The sequence below is a fragment of the Chenopodium album genome, chromosome 10 (assembly GCF_948465745.1).
Source record: "Chenopodium album chromosome 10, dcCheAlbu1.1, whole genome shotgun sequence".
Taxonomy (NCBI): Eukaryota; Viridiplantae; Streptophyta; class Magnoliopsida; order Caryophyllales; family Amaranthaceae; genus Chenopodium; species Chenopodium album.
The window spans coordinates 58,181,665-58,200,810 of record NC_137843.1 but is presented as its reverse complement, the minus strand read 5'-3'; the positions used below and the strand labels follow the sequence as shown (position 1 = coordinate 58,200,810).

The window sequence follows — 19,146 nt, the reverse complement described above, 5'->3', positions numbered from 1 at the left end:
GTATATATAGTTAAAAAAAATGAAGGAAGTATACAACATATAGTAGTATGTAGGGGTGTCCATAATTCGGATAAAAACCGAAATCCAATCCAATTCAAACCGAATTATCAATTCATATTGGATCCGAACTTTAAATCGGATTGGATCGGATTGAGATTTTTTAGAAATTCGGATTTTCGGATTGGATCGGATTTACCCTAATTGGATCCAATCCAAACCGAAAACCGAATTGTAAAATTAAGCTTGTATAAATATGGATTTCTTTATTTTTTGAAGTTTAGCTCAAATACTTATTACTACAAAAAATAAATTAGGGAGACTTTGTATTAATTAATTAATGACTTGACGTTGAATTATTTATTTTACTCATTATTTTAAAGACTTTTATTTTTATTAAAGCTTTATTTTTATAATTTTATTAGGAGCTAAAAATTAATGTATTATACTTCGGATTTTCGGATCGGATCCAAATAACCGAATTTTAATTCGGATTGAATCAAGAGAGAAATTCGGATCGGATCGGATTGAAAAATTGAAAACCGAATTATATTTCGGATTGGATCGGATTTGGATTAAATCCAAACCGAAAACCGAACGGACACCCCTAGTAGTATGTTTTACTTGTTGATAACATTAGACACACTTCCATCTGAAACCTTAAAGTAGTGCCAATTATATTGTCAGACAATTAAAAAAAAAAAAAAGAAGAGGTTGATGAAACATTAAATTGTATTTATACATATGTAATCCATAACCATTATTATTATATAAAAATGCAAAAGTTGCTACTATTCCTTATGAATAGTATTTTTTGGTGTTATTACATAGTTGCCCTTAATTTTAAAGAACTGCCAAAATTGCCCTTTCTTACCCAATTGCATTATGTATCACAGCTGTAATTGCCCTTGCTTCTCACCGACTTCCCTCTCTGTTTTCATCTCAGAAGGAAAGGTCGGAGCATTTCTTAGGTGAAACAAGGAGAGAGAAACCTAGAGAGAGAAAATGCAACTCAAGACCACCGATGATGGTGCTTCGAACTCTTCGAGTTTGAGGTTCTGGAAGACACTTTTCAGATCGTCATATTCATCAGGTTCGATCTCGTTTCTCTTTCTCGATTTAGTTTCAAATTTTTGGGCTTTATTGTTCGATTGTCGTGGTTTTTTTGCATGTCTGTTCCTATTGATTTCGATATGTTTTCGAATTTTTTGGGTTGAATCTTTGTGGGTGTATTTGAGCGAAATCGTTTCGTTTTTAATGGGGTTGAATCCTTTTTGTGCTATGTTTTTTTTTTGGTAATTCTTCTTAATTCATAATCTGAATTTCGATTGAAATGTTTTTTTTGGGTGATTCTTCTTAATTAATAATCTGAATTTCGATTGAAAAATCAAAGGTAATTCTTCTTAATTAATTTTCTGAATTTCAATTGAAAAATCGAACTATTCTCGATGAAGGAGTGGTGATTTCGCCCTTTTGATTTTGACCTGAGAAAGAAAAAAAGAGGAGAAAACTGCTGCTGAAGATACTTTGAATGCTTACAAAGCTGCTCAGGTTTGAGTGTTTTCTTTAATTTTTGTTTTTGTTTTTTTTTTTTTGGTTTTTGTTTTTGTGTTTTTGTTTTTTCTTTTGGGGGTTTAGATGTTCTATTTTGCGGAGATCGGTCTAAATTAAAGATTTCATTCAATTTGTATTTGTTATTTTGAATTTATTCTCTGATTTTTGTTGCTCTATATACTGAGATATGGAAGAATAACAGAGATTCGAGCTAACAATCGCTAAACAAGTGCTTAATGATGTTTGTTAAGTTACTGAACATAATATATTGGTCGAATGACTAAGATTTGATACTTGAATATGCATATATTTGATGTATTTTGTATAATTAAGAAAATTCCTGGAGTTTTATAGGAGTAGTTTTATGTACACTAAGATTCTGGCTTTTTAATAGGGGTAATAGCTTAGTCACATTTGTGGTTTATTGACCCCTTCCTGATTTTCTGATGTTGCTTACGTTCCCCCCTCCCTCTCGAGGGACGAGGGGTGATAAGACAAACTTTATAATCAACTCCCTCTTGTCAAGATACTAATTAAATGTTTCTACCTTAATTATTACTCCGTACTTTGTATTTGCTTTGATGGTTTCCTGTTTAATTTGATTACTATGACAACTGGTCTATTGTTTTATTTGACCCCTGAAATTCTATGCATTTTCAAACTTCACTACAACCGCGAATATGCCTTGGTCCTTTTATGTCCTTAGCTTACCAGGCTTGCTCCAATCTTACTGTTGGTACCTGTTTACAGCCTGATGCTTAGGATCAATACTCAATACAATCAGCTATAATTCATCAATGTAGCTCTAAAAGTCTAACATAAGTGCTTGCTAACACTCATTTCGGATAATTCGTATAACGAAGGAATTCCAGCTTGCATTTTACACAAAAGGTGTCATGAAAAGTTTCTGTTTAGCATAAATACATACCATTTGATTTACTTTAGGTCAAGGGATTTCCTTGGATGTCATCAATTTCGAACGCTTTCTTGTTTAAATTATATACCATCTTTTGGCATCTTCACAGGTTCTCTACTCATCATAAATATACTCTTTCATGATTTGCAGCTGTAAATTCCTCTTTTGAGTTGTTTATGGGCCTTATGGCTAAGAATGTGCAAAGCAATTTTTTTTTTATTTTTTTTAGAATGATTCATTTTATTGAAAGGAAAGCTAAAAAAGTAATGGTTATGGATTTCTGCAGTTTTAATAGGAATATTTGGATTTATTGTACGTAGGTCTTGGTGATGCACACATCACGGCTCAATATGTAGGTCTTTTAGCATACTATCTCTATTTTTAATTTTTCAAAATCTTTTTTTGAGAAAACTTTTTTAGCATACAACTATCCAAATATAATGAAAGTCATATCATCCGTCTTTTGTCACCTGCAAGTTGTTGTATGCTCACTGATAACATCTAGACCTCTTTGCTGCCTATGAATTTACTTTGGGACCTTGGTACAACCAACTGATCAGTTTGTCTCTTTGATACTAATGTGTTGTTGATGCTAAATCGTTTTGCTTCAACCTTAAGCCCCTTATAATTTGTGTTTCTCTTGTTCATTGTAATTGCAGGCCATAAATAGAGCTGGTGGAAAAGCGGGTAATAAAGGTGCCGAGTCAGCACTAACAGCTGTAAGTTTTTCACCTTAGCCTACATAATTGCTGACCATTAATTTTGACATTATTTTTACATTTTCTAATCTGATGTAGAATTTGGAACATGGTCTTTATTTTCTCTAGAATAAGGGGGGAGGGGAAACCATATGAGAGTAGCCTATAATAATATATCCAGTATCAGAGGGTTTGGAAGTTTGGTTCAATGGGATTCTATGTCTAGGTGTAAGGAGTGCATATGTTGTATATATGGATCCGCAAAATATAAGCTCTTATCAATGACCATTTGACTTATTTTGGCAGATTGAAATGGCTTCGCTCTTCGAACATCATCTGAAGGCCTAAATTCAATATGGTTGATGTAAAAGGTATTTCCCCTGTTCATTGAGCCACTTCAAGGTTACCTAATTTCCTGAGCTGCTATAAACAAATGAGCACGGGGAAGGAGGGGATTCAGAAACTGAGAGTCTTACAGTACATTGGACATTAGATGAAACTTATCACCCCTCCTGAGCAAAGATAAAATCTTGGGCCTTTTCTTTGTTTTTTCATTTTTTTTAGTCATTTATTTGGGGTTTTGATAGTTTTTGTTGGAATGAATTCTTGTTATGGACAAGGAGTGTTGTTGCCTGAGAATAGTTCAAACTTATGTCTCTTAAATTTCATCTTGCAACTGATTTGCTTGTCATTTGTCAATGTCAACCAAGACATCGTTCCAAATGTAACCTTTGTTTTCTTTTTCGAGTCGTTTGTATTGACATTTTTGAAAGTAAGATATCAATGAACAGACGAACAAATGTTATCCTTCTTTTATACCCTTTAAAAATTCTTATATGGGTAATTCTGTGTAGTTTCTGTGGCTACTTATGCAATACAATCTCCAAGATTTTGGATAGTATGCTCAATATGTAGGTCTTGGTGCGGTTGCTCTGGATGAACTTGGGCAGCTGCTGTGGGCTGTTGTTTGAACGGTGGTTGCGTAATCAGAGGTGGAGGCAGCTGAAGCGGTGCGTTTTGAAATGAAAATTGCACATAGGTTGGGCATCTTGAACATCTGGATTGCTAAGGTATTTCAATAGATTGATAACAACTTCATAGGCTACTCTCCAATTTGCCTAATTTATGATGATAGTAGGAGTATGTCAAGTATGTTTGATGTTATTATTTCGTCACATGTGAGAAGGGTAGGCAACTCGGTAGCCCATCTTGTAGCTCGGTGGGATACTCTTAATGTTTCGGAACTTGTTTGTATGATTCTGTTTCCCCAAAGCATTATCTCTTTGGCGGAATTTGATTTATAATAATATATGCCTAACCTTTCAAGTCAAGCTTATAAAAGAGAAACACATGTAGCTAAAGCTTCATTATCTTTTAATAATAGCAATTAACAAACTGTAATTTTTCATTTATATTCTACACTTTTTATCTTCATTTTCCTCTTATTCTTACTTCTTTTACTACAATGTCTTCGAATTTCCTCAATTTTCTTGCAGAACAAACTTGTTCTTCATCATATTCTTCTGGGTTTTAGCTTTTTCCGAAGAATTTCTCACTGGAAAGGTATAATTCAATTTTATATTCAATTTTGATCTTTGCCTGCTTCATTATAATGGTAATTTGTTGGTTGTGTGGATAATCCAGAACCTGTGAATGAAAATAGAGGGATGAGGATGGTGATAGGAGTCACAGGATAATAATAAGATGATTTTAAGTTTGGGTTTAGGATTGACTCCTCTAGATTGCTTTGATGTGTCATTTATAATCAAAGAGAGAATGACAGAGGTACATCAAAGATTTACCTAAACACAATTGGAGTTGAGAGGCAACAATCATCAAAGAGCCAAAGATGAGCCCCATTCAAAGGTCACAACCATGCTACTCAGCTCTGAATCACATGTACGAGTTCAAGTTTTCATCACTTTCTGCTCACAAACTTAGAACTCTCTGTTTCATTGTTTTACTGGTAATTTTTTTTGTCATTTTGATTTCTTTGGGTTTTCATCTCCTAGGTACTCTTATTTTTTTTTTATTTTTTTTTTTAAAATTTTTTTTTCACACAATTTTGTTCATTACGTTACTTGTATCATTGTATGTACAAATATCAATATATCATGAGATTTTTAGTTTCCAACAATTTGTCTATACTTGGCGCATATATGTACTCTTGCATTATTAGAATACATGTCCAACATTTTGATAGTTATTATTTTGCATATTGTTAAATGAATTAGGTGTTATTACAATTTCTATTGTTAATTAAACCGTGGTTGCTGTAAGATCAACAATATTTACATACAGAGGTTAAAAGAATATTAAAAGGGGAGATTCTAGACAAAGACGAAGGAAACCATCCTTATAACAGGAAGTTATACAAGAAATCATCTTTAATGTAAAGGTGGAATATATAAAGAAAACTTTCTAAATTTTGAAAGGTCTAATATTGTACAATTATTCTACATATGGAGAAGAGGATTTGACATTAAAAAGCTGGTGTTGACTAAAATTTGTAAAACCACCAAAGTATTTTGCAAGGATAATTTTTTTTAAACGTAGATATTCTCAAATTTGCAAAACTTAAATTAAAATTTGTAGTATTTCCGAGAGAGAGAGAGAGAGAGAGAGAGAGAGAGCTTATAGCAATGAATCCACTAAAAAAGAGCAAGGAGAAGGAGAGTTTTGGGAAATAAAGAAAAGGGCTAGGAGTGAGATAGAGAAGGGATCGGAGGGAGAACAAGATATAGATAGAGAAGGCAATGTCGAGAGGAAATGTTAGCTAATTTGTAGCACTTTCAGATTACAATGTATATAGAAAGACAAGTAGAAAAATGTTAACTAATTTGTAGGACATTTAGAATAAAATGTTCAACCTTAACCATAGTATAGAATAAAATAATATATAAAACATTAGTATAATTTTTTAAAAAAAAAATAAAAAAAAATAATAATAAATTTTAGATAAATTCACTTATAACAATTGTTTTTCCATAGATTTATCCCCATAGAAACTTTATCACTACTCCTAGCTTGTTAATACTTACAAATTCATGTGCATCATTGCTATTAAAAAACTCGAACACAAGCACGAATATCACAATAACCGAAAACAATCACAAATATCACAATAACCGAACACAACCACGAAGTTCACTTATCTTGCCGTCGGGAGAGCACGCGCATCACGCGTGCTCCAACGACTAGTAAAACTTAAGTATGGATTTAATTGATTGAAAAAGATAACAAATATTAGACGACAGTCCGATAATGATATAATCGACAATGAACGAACGGTCTAACGAATCCTAACAAGAGCAAAGCCAAGCTGATCCCTTTGATTATTGTGATTAACATACCTAAAAGACCACAATTGATACATTTGACCAACCTCAATATTATTCCTCGTCACCACACTTCTCCAATCCTTAGTGAGAACATAAAACGTTTTCCAATATTTGAATTTCATATTGTTAACAGTATGCTTATTCTCTCCCGTGTCACCACATCTCACTAGTGTCGGCTCAATCAACACCACATCCATATCCCATCTTATAGGTTGATTCGACTTATTGTAACCCCTGATTTTCTTCAAGTAATCATCCTCATATTTGTGGAGAAAATCCTCGGATTCAATTGAATTGAATGGAATACTTAGCCTTAACTGACTTGGTTTTGTATCACTAACATATATATTTTTTTTAGCTAACACTAGCTTCAACTCTGATCCTCCTAGTTTACTTATTTCTCTCATGAACGACAACGGTGGTAACTTATTGTCACGTTGCAATTGCAAATTTAAACTTGACAACGACAACGACGATGAAGCCAATGATGAGGATGATCCAATTTCTTCACAAACCTTTGATTTGTCATCATTATCGTTATTATGTTGCAACTTTCCCTCAAAAGAAAGCTTTGCCAATTGATGGAATATGGTATCTTGCAACATTGAGTGTTTTTTTGTACCTAATGAATTATTGTTGGTATGATTAGATCCCAATAATAACTTGTTTTTAGAACTTTGCTTAATTTTCTTCTTCTTGAAGATGTCTTCTTTGATGATAGCTAAGAGCTCAGCTCGTGATTTCTTTTTCGAGAGCTTTTTTAATTTATCGGCATATAAATCCCATTCATGCATTACATTTAGGGCCGAATCTCTTGTTGCAAGTGTTAGATAATCTGCTTTATGATCTACAAAAAAGGAATTAAAAAAAAATACAAATAAATTATAAGACTTAGGTTAAACAAATTTTATTATTAAAAAAATAAAATAAAATAAGCATTGCATCAAATCAAGGTCGACAACTAGTAACACTCAAAAGTCTCATACCCTTGCCAAAAACTGAAAAATTGGGCGATATCTATTCATGTTATTTTTTCAGATTTTACTTTTACACTTTACTCCACAATATTGAATTTCAGAAACAAAAAAAAAAAAAAAAAAAAAAAAAAAAAAAAAAAAAAAAAAAAAAAAAGAAAATATCAGCAAATCAGTTTTCTAATGTCGAGAAGATTAAAAATCATAAAATTACCAATTTTTTTTTATTTATTTAAATTTTATCATCAGATACTTTGGAAACCTATCTCTAAATAAACGTTACTCCGTAAATTATTCTACTATTCAAATGATAAAAAAAAAATAAAAAAAATAAAAAAAAATAAAAACACTTTAAATTTTGGAATTAAAATCTTCAAAAACTCATTTGGTCTTATAAATTGTAACAAAACCTTTTGCATGCACCCGGTTTACAATAATTTTATTGTACATCGAACATTTTGCAAAAAGTGACCTTTTTTCTTATAAAAGTTACCCTTTTTTTTTTTTACAAAAGTGACCCATATTTTTATAAAAGTGACCCTTTTTTTTCACAAAAGTGACCCTTTTTTTCACAAAAGTGACCCTTTTTTTTTTTACAAAGGTGACCTATATTTTCACAAAAGTTACCTTTTTTTTTCCACAAAAGTGACCTTTTTTTCAAGATAAAAGGCAACGAAGAAACAAGATAAACAACTAATTTTAAAACAGTAGCAAAACAGAATAGTGCTAAAAACCTTGAAGAAAGTGAATGACTCGATTAGAGAGCTAGAGAATGATCATCATCTTCTGTTCTATGGCAGTCACATGCATCTTTTATACAATCATCTTCCTCAGATTCATCATCTTCAATCTCATAATCATCCTCATCGTCAATCAACTCACATTCATCTCCACTAAATCAAATTCAAACTTTTCATTCTTCCAAATTTTCAGCAAAAATCAATCAAATTCAATAAATTTCACAAATATCTTCAAATTCAGCAAATAATTTATCATTTAAAAAAAACAAATGAAAATTGCTATACCTAGAAGATGGAGCAGAATCGGAATCGTCGCCATTATCGTCGTAAGAAGATGAAGAAAGATTAATCAAGACGTTCTTTCCTTTGTTGGTTGACATTGCAAATATTATAGCATTATAGAGAGAGAAAGGGAGGAGAATTGAGCGGCACGCGGAGTCCAAACAAGCCGATTTACAATATCATTATTGTAAACCGGATGTTAATAAATTTTTGTGAAATTGTAAATGACTACAAATTATAAATCTTTTAACAAATTCTTGATTAAGACAAGACTAATATTAATGTATTGTAAAACAAATTAAAGTTACTCTAAAAGTATTTTAAGTTGTTTCGAAAAAATAAATAAATTGTATTTTAGGTTACTACTACTATGTTATATTCTATGAAAGTTGAAGTAAGTTTACCTTCATCTATTGTAGATTCCTCCATAGTATTAGTACTCGGAATCCTTTTGGTTTCGGCAATCATACTTGTATTGATTGCCATGTCTATTTTCCTCTCTTTTTGTTTAATTGTTAAAACAACCATTGTTTCTTCAATTGTGTATATTGAATGATTGAGCAAATATTTATAAACGAGATGAGTGATGTCGATAAAGAAATTCCCTAAAATATGATAATTGTTTTCCTAAAATATGATTAGATATCAGGAATATTGTCTAAGCTAAGACTCCAAGAGTTCTTCTTAGACTCAAACTATGTTTCCTTATATTGATCTTTGTTGAAAAAATAAGATGATATTTTTTGGACACTTTATTTTTGTTAAATACAGTTGTTTACTTGGAGACTTGACTTGACTTTCCTTGTAAAGTACAAAGTACTAATCTGAATATTAGTAGAATTTTGTCATACGTATTTTTGCAAGATATAATTAGAGAGAAAAAAAAAAAAAGAATTTGAGAATTTAAATTTTCTTCTGGTGTACATAAAAAATAGTCTTTTCAAAAAATCAGAGGATAGCAAATCAAAATTTGACTAAACATACACGTGGCACTTATCCATTATAAGAACACGTGGATTTTCATCAGAAAGTTCCAAATTAGGGTACACCGTCCCACACCTAATAAAAACAACCCTTTCCTTTTCCTACGTGGAGTTGTGTTTATAAATATATCATCTATTTCCAGCTTTTTCTTCGCCAATTTATTTCTGGAAAACAAAATTTCATCTTTATTTTATTTTTGAAAGAAATTTCATCTTTATTTAATCCACAAAAAAATTAAAAAAAAAAAAAAAAAAATCCTCACACAAAAAAGAATTTTATCTACAACACCAAAACGATGCCGTATTGCAATGTTTCTGGTGAACAACCCGCCGGTAAAAATGGGGCCCGAATATTTTATCGAACTTACGGGAGTGGACCTGTAAAAGTTCTTCTTATAATTGGTAATTTAATTTGATAATAATAAAAAAAAAATTTTGATGAATTTGAGATGGGTATTTGTTTAATTTTTATGGGTATTTGTTGAATTTTGATGATTTTGGATGATCAGGTTTAGCTGGGACACATGATTCATGGGGTCCTCAAATCAAAGCGTTGGCAGGGACTGATGTACCCAATGATGAGAAATCAACGGTGGATGATGAGGGTGTAGGAAATGGGAGTATGGAGGTTTGCGCATTTGATAATCGGGGAATGGGTCGGAGCTTTGCTCCTATCAAAAGATCCGAGTATACGTAAGTTTTATACTACGAGTAGTATTCATATTCATAATTTATTCATATGCATTGTTTTAATTTTCGTGAAATTTGTGTAATTTGAATAATGTTTCTATTTTTATTTGAATTGTGTTAATTTATGAGATGATCACAAATCGTGAAATTGTGCTTTATTTTGACTTTTCTTTGTCGGATTCTCTTAATTAAAAGAGCATGAATCATGTGAACTTTTATTCTTTACTTGTTTGTACATTTTTTTTTTTTTTTTTGGGAGGGTTTACTTGTTTGTACTTAATGGATGTTAATGAATTGTTTGTTATTATTGGTGATTTGCTTATTTAATTTAACTAAACTAGGAGGCGCGAAGTGTGATTAATGTAGACGGGATTCAATCTTAGGATAATATAAACACTTCACTCAGCTCTCAAGATAGTCAAGAAGTAAGTTGTGTAAAACTTGTTGAACAATTGAACTATTGATAGCACTCCAGCGTTAATGGTTGATTGGTATGCATCAATTAGGCAAATTTGCATGTGATTACAAATGTGTGGCATTGAAAAATTCAAATAAAAAAATTATTTTTTTTGTCTCTCTTATTAATTCTTCTTGGATGTTTTGGTATGTTTGAAAGTATGAAAATATCTACCCGATTCCCGCTTTCCTTTTTGGTATGGAGTATTTATATAGCATGTGATTTTTGAATTGGTAAATTTTGTGTTGACCTTTACTTGCAACATGGGAGTTGAAACTCATACTTTTGACATCGGTGTGTGTTGAACTAGTCAGGAAGGAATGCTATGTTGATGAATTAAGCTTATGCAAGTTGTCAAAACTTGAATGAGTTTGTTGATTGTATCTACCCTGATAAGTTGATTGTTGGGGTTTTGAAGTTTTTAATATCTTTTCATGAACTTTTCTGTGTTGTTGATGTTTGACATGATTTATTCTTTGACAAAATATTGTTCTTTATGAACTTTTTGGTCTTATTGATGTTGGACATTGTATTATTTTTATTTGGAACAGAACAACGATTATGGCAAAGGATGCAATAGCTGTAATGGATCATTTGGGTTGGAAGAAAGCACATGTTTTTGGGCATTCAATGGGTGAGTTCATGACTTCCCGAGGAATGTTTGTTGCCATTGAATCATAATTTTGCGCCGCTTTGACACCTTTGTTTTGCTACAGGTGGTATGATAGCTTGCAAGTTGTCAGCTTTAGTACCCAATAGAGTTTCATCCTTGGCTTTACTTAATGTTACTGGAGGAGGATTTCAATGTTTGCCAAAGGTATGGGCTGGCGCAGTTTTCACCTTGCAAATATTTGGTTGTCTTTATCCTCGTGATATGCAATGCTTATTTAATTGTTATTCTGAACATAGTTATCTCTAACAGATCATTATTCTGTAGTATGATTTGTGTTTATAGCTTTCAGTCCTGCACAATTTTTGAATGATTTCCTTCAAATTGTTTGGTACATTTAATCAGTGTGATGTAAACTGGTGTCAATTAGTTGAGTATTATGGTCAACTTTATACGATTACATTATTTGTAAAAGTGAAAAATGATACGGAGTAGCTTCTAGGAAGTTATGAAGTATGGCTCTCCTAGTCGGCTAGTCCATGATTTCACATTGATAGCTACCTTTTGAAAGGATGAGTCTAAATATATAAAGTCCAGTGGGCCTCCTGTTTATTACAATTCTTCCAAGAAAACCGTTGTTTGTTTGCTTTATTCAAGGTTAGCATTTTAGAATCGCAACATTTGTTCCCTAATTTGCTTGGCCCTGAACTATGAACAGGCTTTTCTAAGGATGGACGATACTTCTTGGAAGGTTTATCAGCTGTGTTTAATGCGTATATTGTGTACTTCTGTTTAACTTTTATGTGTGGAAAGGCTTGAAGTTGTCTAAATTAACTATTGTAGAAAACACGTGTCTGATGTATGGTGCTTGATGATGGAGCCAGTGTATCTGAGCTTTATTTTAGAACATCTTTTCTGAAATATATTTATTCTCTGGAATGCGGCTAGAACCAGAGACGACTGCATAATATAATAGACCTCCTTGTTAACCTCTGAACTGAGTGGACTCTGATACTGGGGGTAATGTGCGGAAGATTCTATAATTCTGCAAGACAACCTTGTTTCTCATCTTGTACTGTGAACAGACAACAACAATAAGATGTTTTACAATTTTTGTAATTCTTATAAGTGATACATAGGGACTAGATGGACTGGTACAAGAAGTCATTAATGTTTCTATAGAAATCTAAACAATATATGAAATTTGTATACGTATTCTAATGACCCTGTTGCTTCTCAATTTCAGCTTGACCGGTTAACTGTATCAGTTGCAGTGCGGTTCTTGATGGCCAAGACACCAGAAGAAAGGGCTGCTGTGGACTTGGACACACATTACAGCCAGGTAAAAATATACTCCGTATCTCTTGTTTTATTATGCTGCAAATTTAGATCAATGTTGTCAGCAAGACACCAAGTAAATGCTTCAGCTTCCTATTCCTGTTGCATACCTGCCAATCCACCAATTGTCCATAATTATGTGTAAAAGTGATGACAAATTCTCATTAGCTAATGAATTATGGATTACAGGACTATCTCAAAGAGTGTGTTGGAGAGAGTACAAGACGAGCAATTTTATACAAGGTTAGCATTTCATAAACTATTACATCTTACTGTATGTATGTATTGATGGACTTGTTTGAATGTAATGTTGTGGAAGTGCTTCAGAGATTATTCACTAAAGTTTCTGTTATCATGCTTTTATGTTTAGAATCGGATGTTTACGATATAAGTTGTTGTTTGCTTTTCACTGAATGCAGGAATATGTCAAAGGTATATCAAAAACTGGAATGCAGGCCAATCATGGTTTTGAAGGTCAGATCAATGCTTGTTGGACACATAAGTTGACCAGAGCAGAAATTGAACAAATTCGTTCTGCTGGTTTCCTCATCTCTGTCATTCACGGAAGACATGACATCATAGCTCAAATTAGTCACGCAAAACGACTTGCGGAGAAGTTTCATCCTTTTGCCAGAATGGTGGATCTACACGGAGGGCATCTAGTGAGCCATGAGAGGACAAACGAGGTAGGGATGTTTTTTACGACATTTTAAAGCGTGGGTTTTGTTTATGTCGATGACTTATAACAAATGGATATGGATGCCAAATGCACATCCAATTTTTTTTTTGCAAGTTTTCTGACATACTTATTTCTGTCTTAGGTTAACGAAGCACTTCTTGATTTAATTAGAGCATCAGAATGCAAGACAAGCCCACATGATTGGACAAATTTGCCTGATAAGACACGCTCAGGTATGCTCTCACCAACACTTCAAGCTCCCGATATCGGTTTTGCTCCCTTCTCTTGTATCTTGAGGTGCTACAAGCTTTAACATTATACTTTGTGCCCCTCTATAGGAAAGGAGCTGCTATATTCATGTTTTTCCTTCCTTTTCAGATTGGATACCATTGATGATGCTGAGCACTACAAAATCAGCCACAAGGAGCAGCCTATCATCCATGTATAGAGAATTGGAAAGATTGAACGGCTACTTGATATATCTCTTCGGTGTCTTTGTGCTTTTATACGAGTATGTACGAAGAGCAGTGGGAAGATTCAAGCCTGTAAGGATCGGGGCTACTCTCACATGACCCAATTCATAAGATCGTTGCTTGTCTCTGTAGAGTCATCGGGATTGAGCCTTTAAGAATACCAACAAACGGGTGCACGATTTTGATTCTGTGCAACGAAATTTTACTAGCAACGATTGCAAATGTATAGTATATTAAAAAAAAAAAAGACGGATGAGAGGAAGTGTTTTTGTCCCCTTTCCTTGCTATTGTGAGGCCTTGTATTACCAGCAGCCCTAGCATAAAATGAGGGGAGATCCCAGTTGATAATTGTAACATATATAATTTGATCATAATTGTGCATTGAATAATTATATTGAACTATACTTTTATTCTTCTATTTATCTAGATGGCTATGGTATTAATCAAAAACTCGAATTTAGTAACGAGTGATTGCTACTAAGCCTAACGAGACCAAAGAACAGAGGAGGGGCTAGTTATGCTTGCGAAAGAGCCGAAAGGCTCATCATCCCACATTTGTGATACGGGGATTCCTTACTTTCACTCTTTCCTCTTCCTTTTCTATCATGAATGCCTTTCCTACAAAGTAAGGAATTAATACAGGGGACTCTTCATAACTGCAATTTATGTCTTACACAACTGCAGTTTATGTCTTACACTCCGGTGTACGGTGTACCTACAAATAGCTCGTGTACATGCCATGTTACCTATATGGCTATGTGCCTATGTGTACGGTTACTTGAGATTTTAATGGACTCATTGTCAGCTATTACATACTACAGTACATATTTTGGGAACTGCCAAGCTTGTCTTGGTAATTCAAATTGTACTTGGATTTGTACCAGACTTTGAAATCCATATTAGTTATAAGTAAATTAAATTACTCCGTACTAGTTAATTCTACAATAGACATCTTTTAGGAAAATGAATCAAATACGTGCAACATACTCTTTAACATCTTTTACTAGTGTGAAGTACTTGTATTAAATTAATTTAAAAATGACTGATTTGAGGTTAATTTCTAGATCAACAATTAGCAATATAATACTTAGCATTATCCAAGTCAGTAAGTTATCTCTACATTTCATCAATATAATAAATTAATAATCCTTCCATTATCTAATTTTCTACCCTTCATGACTGTAACTTTCCAGACAAAAAAAAAAAAAAAAAAATCAAAAATAGTAAGCTAATACATTAGACTGTCATCAAACAAAAATTTATTGTTATAAAATATATTCAAAATATAAACCATTATAATCAATACTTGTATAAGCCTTTATAAATAAAAAAGATATGAATGAAGTACACTATACGTCTATACTAACAATTTCAGGTAAAATAGTTATATAATTTCGTCGCAAAAGCCAAAAAAAAAACAACTCAAGAAGATGTACGAGTATCAGAGTATATGCATATTCATAAAAATGAATCAAAATATGCAGAGGATGATTATATAATAAGCAACATATATAATAAATCATGCATGTCAAAAAAAAAAAAAAAAAGTTACCTCAAATTTGTTTATACGTTGATTCTGAGGAAGAACTAAGTACAACCTACCAATAGAGTTATTATTATGAAAGTTATTGAAGATGAGAAATAGAGAAAAATTTCATGCTTTAGTGATTAGAATGAAGGGGAGATAGAAAGAGAGAAAACAAAACAGGGGATTTGAAGGTGTCAAGTCTGTTAACATAATTTTAGGCCAAGGTATCATGGTTATTATTTTAGATGCTATGAGAATATACGGATATGCTATTTTATATGCCTTCTTTTTATTCTCAAGAAATTTCAAGTATTTTTATGGTGCTACGTTTGTGTTGCTCTTATATATGAGGGGACCTTAAGTTTATCTTCTCGTCAAAAAAAAAAAAAAGTTTATCTTGTATGTAAACGATTCCTATATATAATTATAGGTCATAAGAATTTAGAACATATGCTAATCTTTAAAAAATGAAAATTAAACTTTTGAACCATTTTTCTTGGAATTATATTAGATTTACGATGATTGTTTAGTGTTAGCGAGATAGGTGATATTCTGGACTAATTATTGTTCTATTGATAATGTAGTCACTATTAATTTTATTAAGAAGAAACACACAATAGATGCTTAGTGTGAATTGGTCATGATGATGAAAATATGACTTATGTATTCTAAGTTTCTAACGCAACTCTCTAACACCATCATACCAACTTCTAAATAAGACATTTGTTCTTTTTTTTTTTTTTAATTTTTTTGTTTTTAACATAATCTTTCTAATGAAGTCAGACTAGACTCATTAGTCAACACTACTCCTAACAATCACTCTTATAATAAACATTACCACCAACTCACCAAGCATCAAATTCAAGTATACCTCTAACACCTTTGCCAGTTTACCACCATGTCATCACCACAGACCCTTATAAACGAACCCACCCATCATTCAACTCGCTATGAGATACACAAGTGATTGATTGTAAGCACACCAAAACTAACTAGTCACGAACACCTAGTTTATACACACATACAGTTCTAGAACCATATAGTCCTATTCCTAGTGCTTTGGTCATGGTCCCTGGAATAGTGAGGGAGCATGGACTGTAAGGTCCATTATGTCAGTCCGATCAGCAGTCATGAAACCTTAACAAAGAGACGGCTCCTCGGATTGACATAACTTAAGGGGTATGGCCCCGTATGGGGGATCTTCTGATTGTTTGCTAAAACTATGCGCCTATTAACATGTTTTGGACAAGAAATTATACATTTTATCAGTATGAAACCTTCATCTCTAGGGTCTAAGTGGTATGAGTATGCAGACTTGCCTCAAATCAGCATAAACAGGTAGACAGACTGCTCCAATACTTGTACATGACAATGCTTCCACAATATAGACACTGGTCACATACTTGTAAAGAAAGAGAGTTTTCTGTAATCAAATACTTTTACATGATAATGCTTCCACAATATAGACACTGGTCAAAGGAGCTTCGTTCTCTAGATCAGAATGAATATAGCATGATACAGCAAAGTGCAAAACCTTGGATTAACTTAGCATGATTCTATATTATCCAAAGCATCAACCACAACAGAACTACATAGTATATGAATCAACTACAAGTACAGAAAGTTAGATACCCCATTCCTACTTTGCAGGTGAAAAATAAACAGAACAAAAGGCCAAAAGCTCATACGACGAAGACTGTTTGCAAGTGATGGCATAAACTGGTGATCTAGAATCCTTAACATCTCAAACAATAAATACTATTTAAGCATTCGAAGAGAGCCAAGTTATACGATGTTGAACTACTTTATGATCTTATCCACAATAATAGTTAAGAAAAGACACATGATATTCATTGCAGCTCAAGATAGCAGAAAATCAGATATACTGTATATGTACAAATTTGTTAAAATGCTCACAAAACAAAGAAAAGAAAGCAAATATATGAAAGAATAAAACAAGATAGCCAGGGGTAGACTAACTTGTCACGAAAAGCTGTTCACACTGTCTTAGCTTATAATTATGATAGACTGCAGGAAGCTAATTCTCATCTCTGAAGAGAGTTTCAAGCAGGATTAACAACAGAAATATACGTGCATTTATAGCAACTAGTCTCCACAAGGTACACATCCATCTTTGTACAATCATCTATTCTCTTGGATTTGCGAATAAGGCAATAGGTGATTCAAGGCTTTGAACATAATTTGCTGCCTGAAATTTATCAACAAGATCAAGCTTCACATATTTTGGTGGATCACAGCTGAAGTCAGCAAACACTAGGCCATCCATATTGGTGAAAATCAAAAGCTTTCCAGACTCCGTTAGTCCAAACAAATCGCGAGTGCACAAATCCAAATCCTGATCCAGATTAAATCGGAACAAATAGGTCCACGAGTCCCTCACTCCATATTCTTTCAACATCCACAGTTCAACACTAGCATCATCATATCTTCCCCAAGCACACAAGCAATCATTCATATTGCACAAGCTAATCCTTGAACCAATCTTTTCACCATCCCCCAACTCGGGATATGGCAATGGCATCATTTTAAACTCGTCTTTAACTAAATCGAATGCAGCAATACATTTCCTGTCTCGGCCTACTGGCCCTACTGTAATACCCCAATGCAAAGTATCATTCACCATTGCTCCAATTAACCTCCACCAGACTTGTAGAAAACGCAATGGGAGCCTATGTTGCTTAAACTTTCGCGGTGTTCTCCATTGATTATCCCTTAACGAGTAAACACACACAACAATGTTTGGACGTCTAGGGTTACTTGGCAAACCAATGGCAACAATGCGATAATCATCAAAAGAATTCACATAAGCAAACCCAAAACTAAAGTTGTATTTGACAAAATCATTATCAATAACAAAATGATTACGAAATTGATCCTTGATTTTAATAAAAGCAACAAGACCAAGACATGGGTTATAAATGATGTAGTAAAAGTTGTAAGGAATATCTTCAACATCATTTACCCCGTCAATATCATCAGCAAAAATCAAGAAAACTAAGCCATTAGAAGAACCAATCAAGTGACTGTAATCGGAAAAAGCATACCCAAATCCATCAAAGATATTATTAGATTGAATACCCATTTTATCAAGAACTCCATAATCAACAGACTCCAAACGAGGTTCTGCAAAATCAATGGTAATAACAGACCTTGAAGAACGATAAGAAGGGCGCTGAAAGTGGGTTTTTGTGAAGTGGGTAGTTGAGATGAAGGCGTTCCAACGTCGAGAGACGCATTTGAATCGGAGAAGGGTTTTGGCGGGAAGCCATGGGAGGATTTCGTTGAGGATGATGTCTTCTGGGATTTCTGCCATCTGGGTTTTTCTGGGTTTAAGGTGGTTTTTCTGGGTTTGAGGTGGTTTTTCTGGAGGAAGACGGTAAAGATGGCGGCAATTGGATGAGTTGGGTGGCAAGAAGCAGAGGGAAATTGGGGGAATGGAAGAAGAGAGTGTTATGATTTTAAATGATCGGGTTAAGGCTAGTTCACAATGCTGCTGAGTGCTGATCATTATCGGGTTCTTTTAAAATCTACCCATCCGTGAAAAATTAATGAGGGAAATTTCTAATGCGTCAAATACATGAGTAGGGGAATAATTGGATCAATTTGTCAGATGATTATTAATAAACCTTTTATTGAATTGATATCTATGGGATTGTCGCTTTTAATATGTATGTTATTTTTTTCTTGCCTCGATAAACCATGACAAGAATATCTTTATATCTTGATTAATTGCAAAAAGGTTAAAAATATGCATGATTTGACAATTGTTGATGTCTTGAATGAAGATTCATGTTGTTATTGAATTGGAGGATGATATTCAAGTTGGGTTGAAAGTGTGCATGCTTTAAAAAGGTAATATACTCGT

General features: G+C 33.1%; 2 protein-coding genes and 1 long non-coding RNA gene across 5 annotated transcripts; 2 read left to right on the top strand and 1 right to left on the bottom strand.

Moving 5' to 3' along the window:
* The first annotated feature begins 911 nt into the window (after positions 1 to 911).
* LOC145562695 (uncharacterized) lies at positions 912 to 4,803 on the top strand. 3 transcript variants are annotated; one of them, XR_014094433.1, is made up of 6 exons: positions 912 to 1,090; positions 1,452 to 1,548; positions 3,127 to 3,186; positions 3,472 to 3,536; positions 4,054 to 4,235; positions 4,662 to 4,803. It is a non-coding gene; the product is annotated as an uncharacterized LOC145562695 (long non-coding RNA). The 3 variants fall into 3 exon arrangements; XR_014094432.1 differs by having other exon boundaries at positions 914 to 1,090; positions 4,081 to 4,235; XR_014094434.1 differs by lacking the exon at positions 1,452 to 1,548 and having other exon boundaries at positions 916 to 1,090; positions 4,081 to 4,235.
* Positions 4,804 to 9,632: 4,829 nt separating this feature from the next.
* On the top strand, positions 9,633 to 14,154 carry LOC145562694 (uncharacterized). The gene is made up of 9 exons (XM_081623060.1): positions 9,633 to 9,887; positions 9,995 to 10,178; positions 11,184 to 11,266; positions 11,349 to 11,449; positions 12,489 to 12,584; positions 12,770 to 12,823; positions 13,000 to 13,266; positions 13,402 to 13,492; positions 13,638 to 14,154. Exons 1-9 carry the CDS (start codon positions 9,782 to 9,784, stop codon positions 13,829 to 13,831), a joined length of 1,176 nt encoding a protein of 391 aa, XP_081479186.1. The 5' UTR covers positions 9,633 to 9,781; the 3' UTR covers positions 13,832 to 14,154.
* A 3,252-nt stretch (positions 14,155 to 17,406) lies between these two features.
* On the bottom strand, positions 17,407 to 18,789 carry LOC145565551 (F-box protein CPR1-like). Its single transcript, XM_081625516.1, has one exon. The coding sequence runs from the start codon at positions 18,787 to 18,789 to the stop codon at positions 17,407 to 17,409; it is 1,383 nt and encodes a 460-aa protein (XP_081481642.1).
* Positions 18,790 to 19,146: the final 357 nt, after the last annotated feature.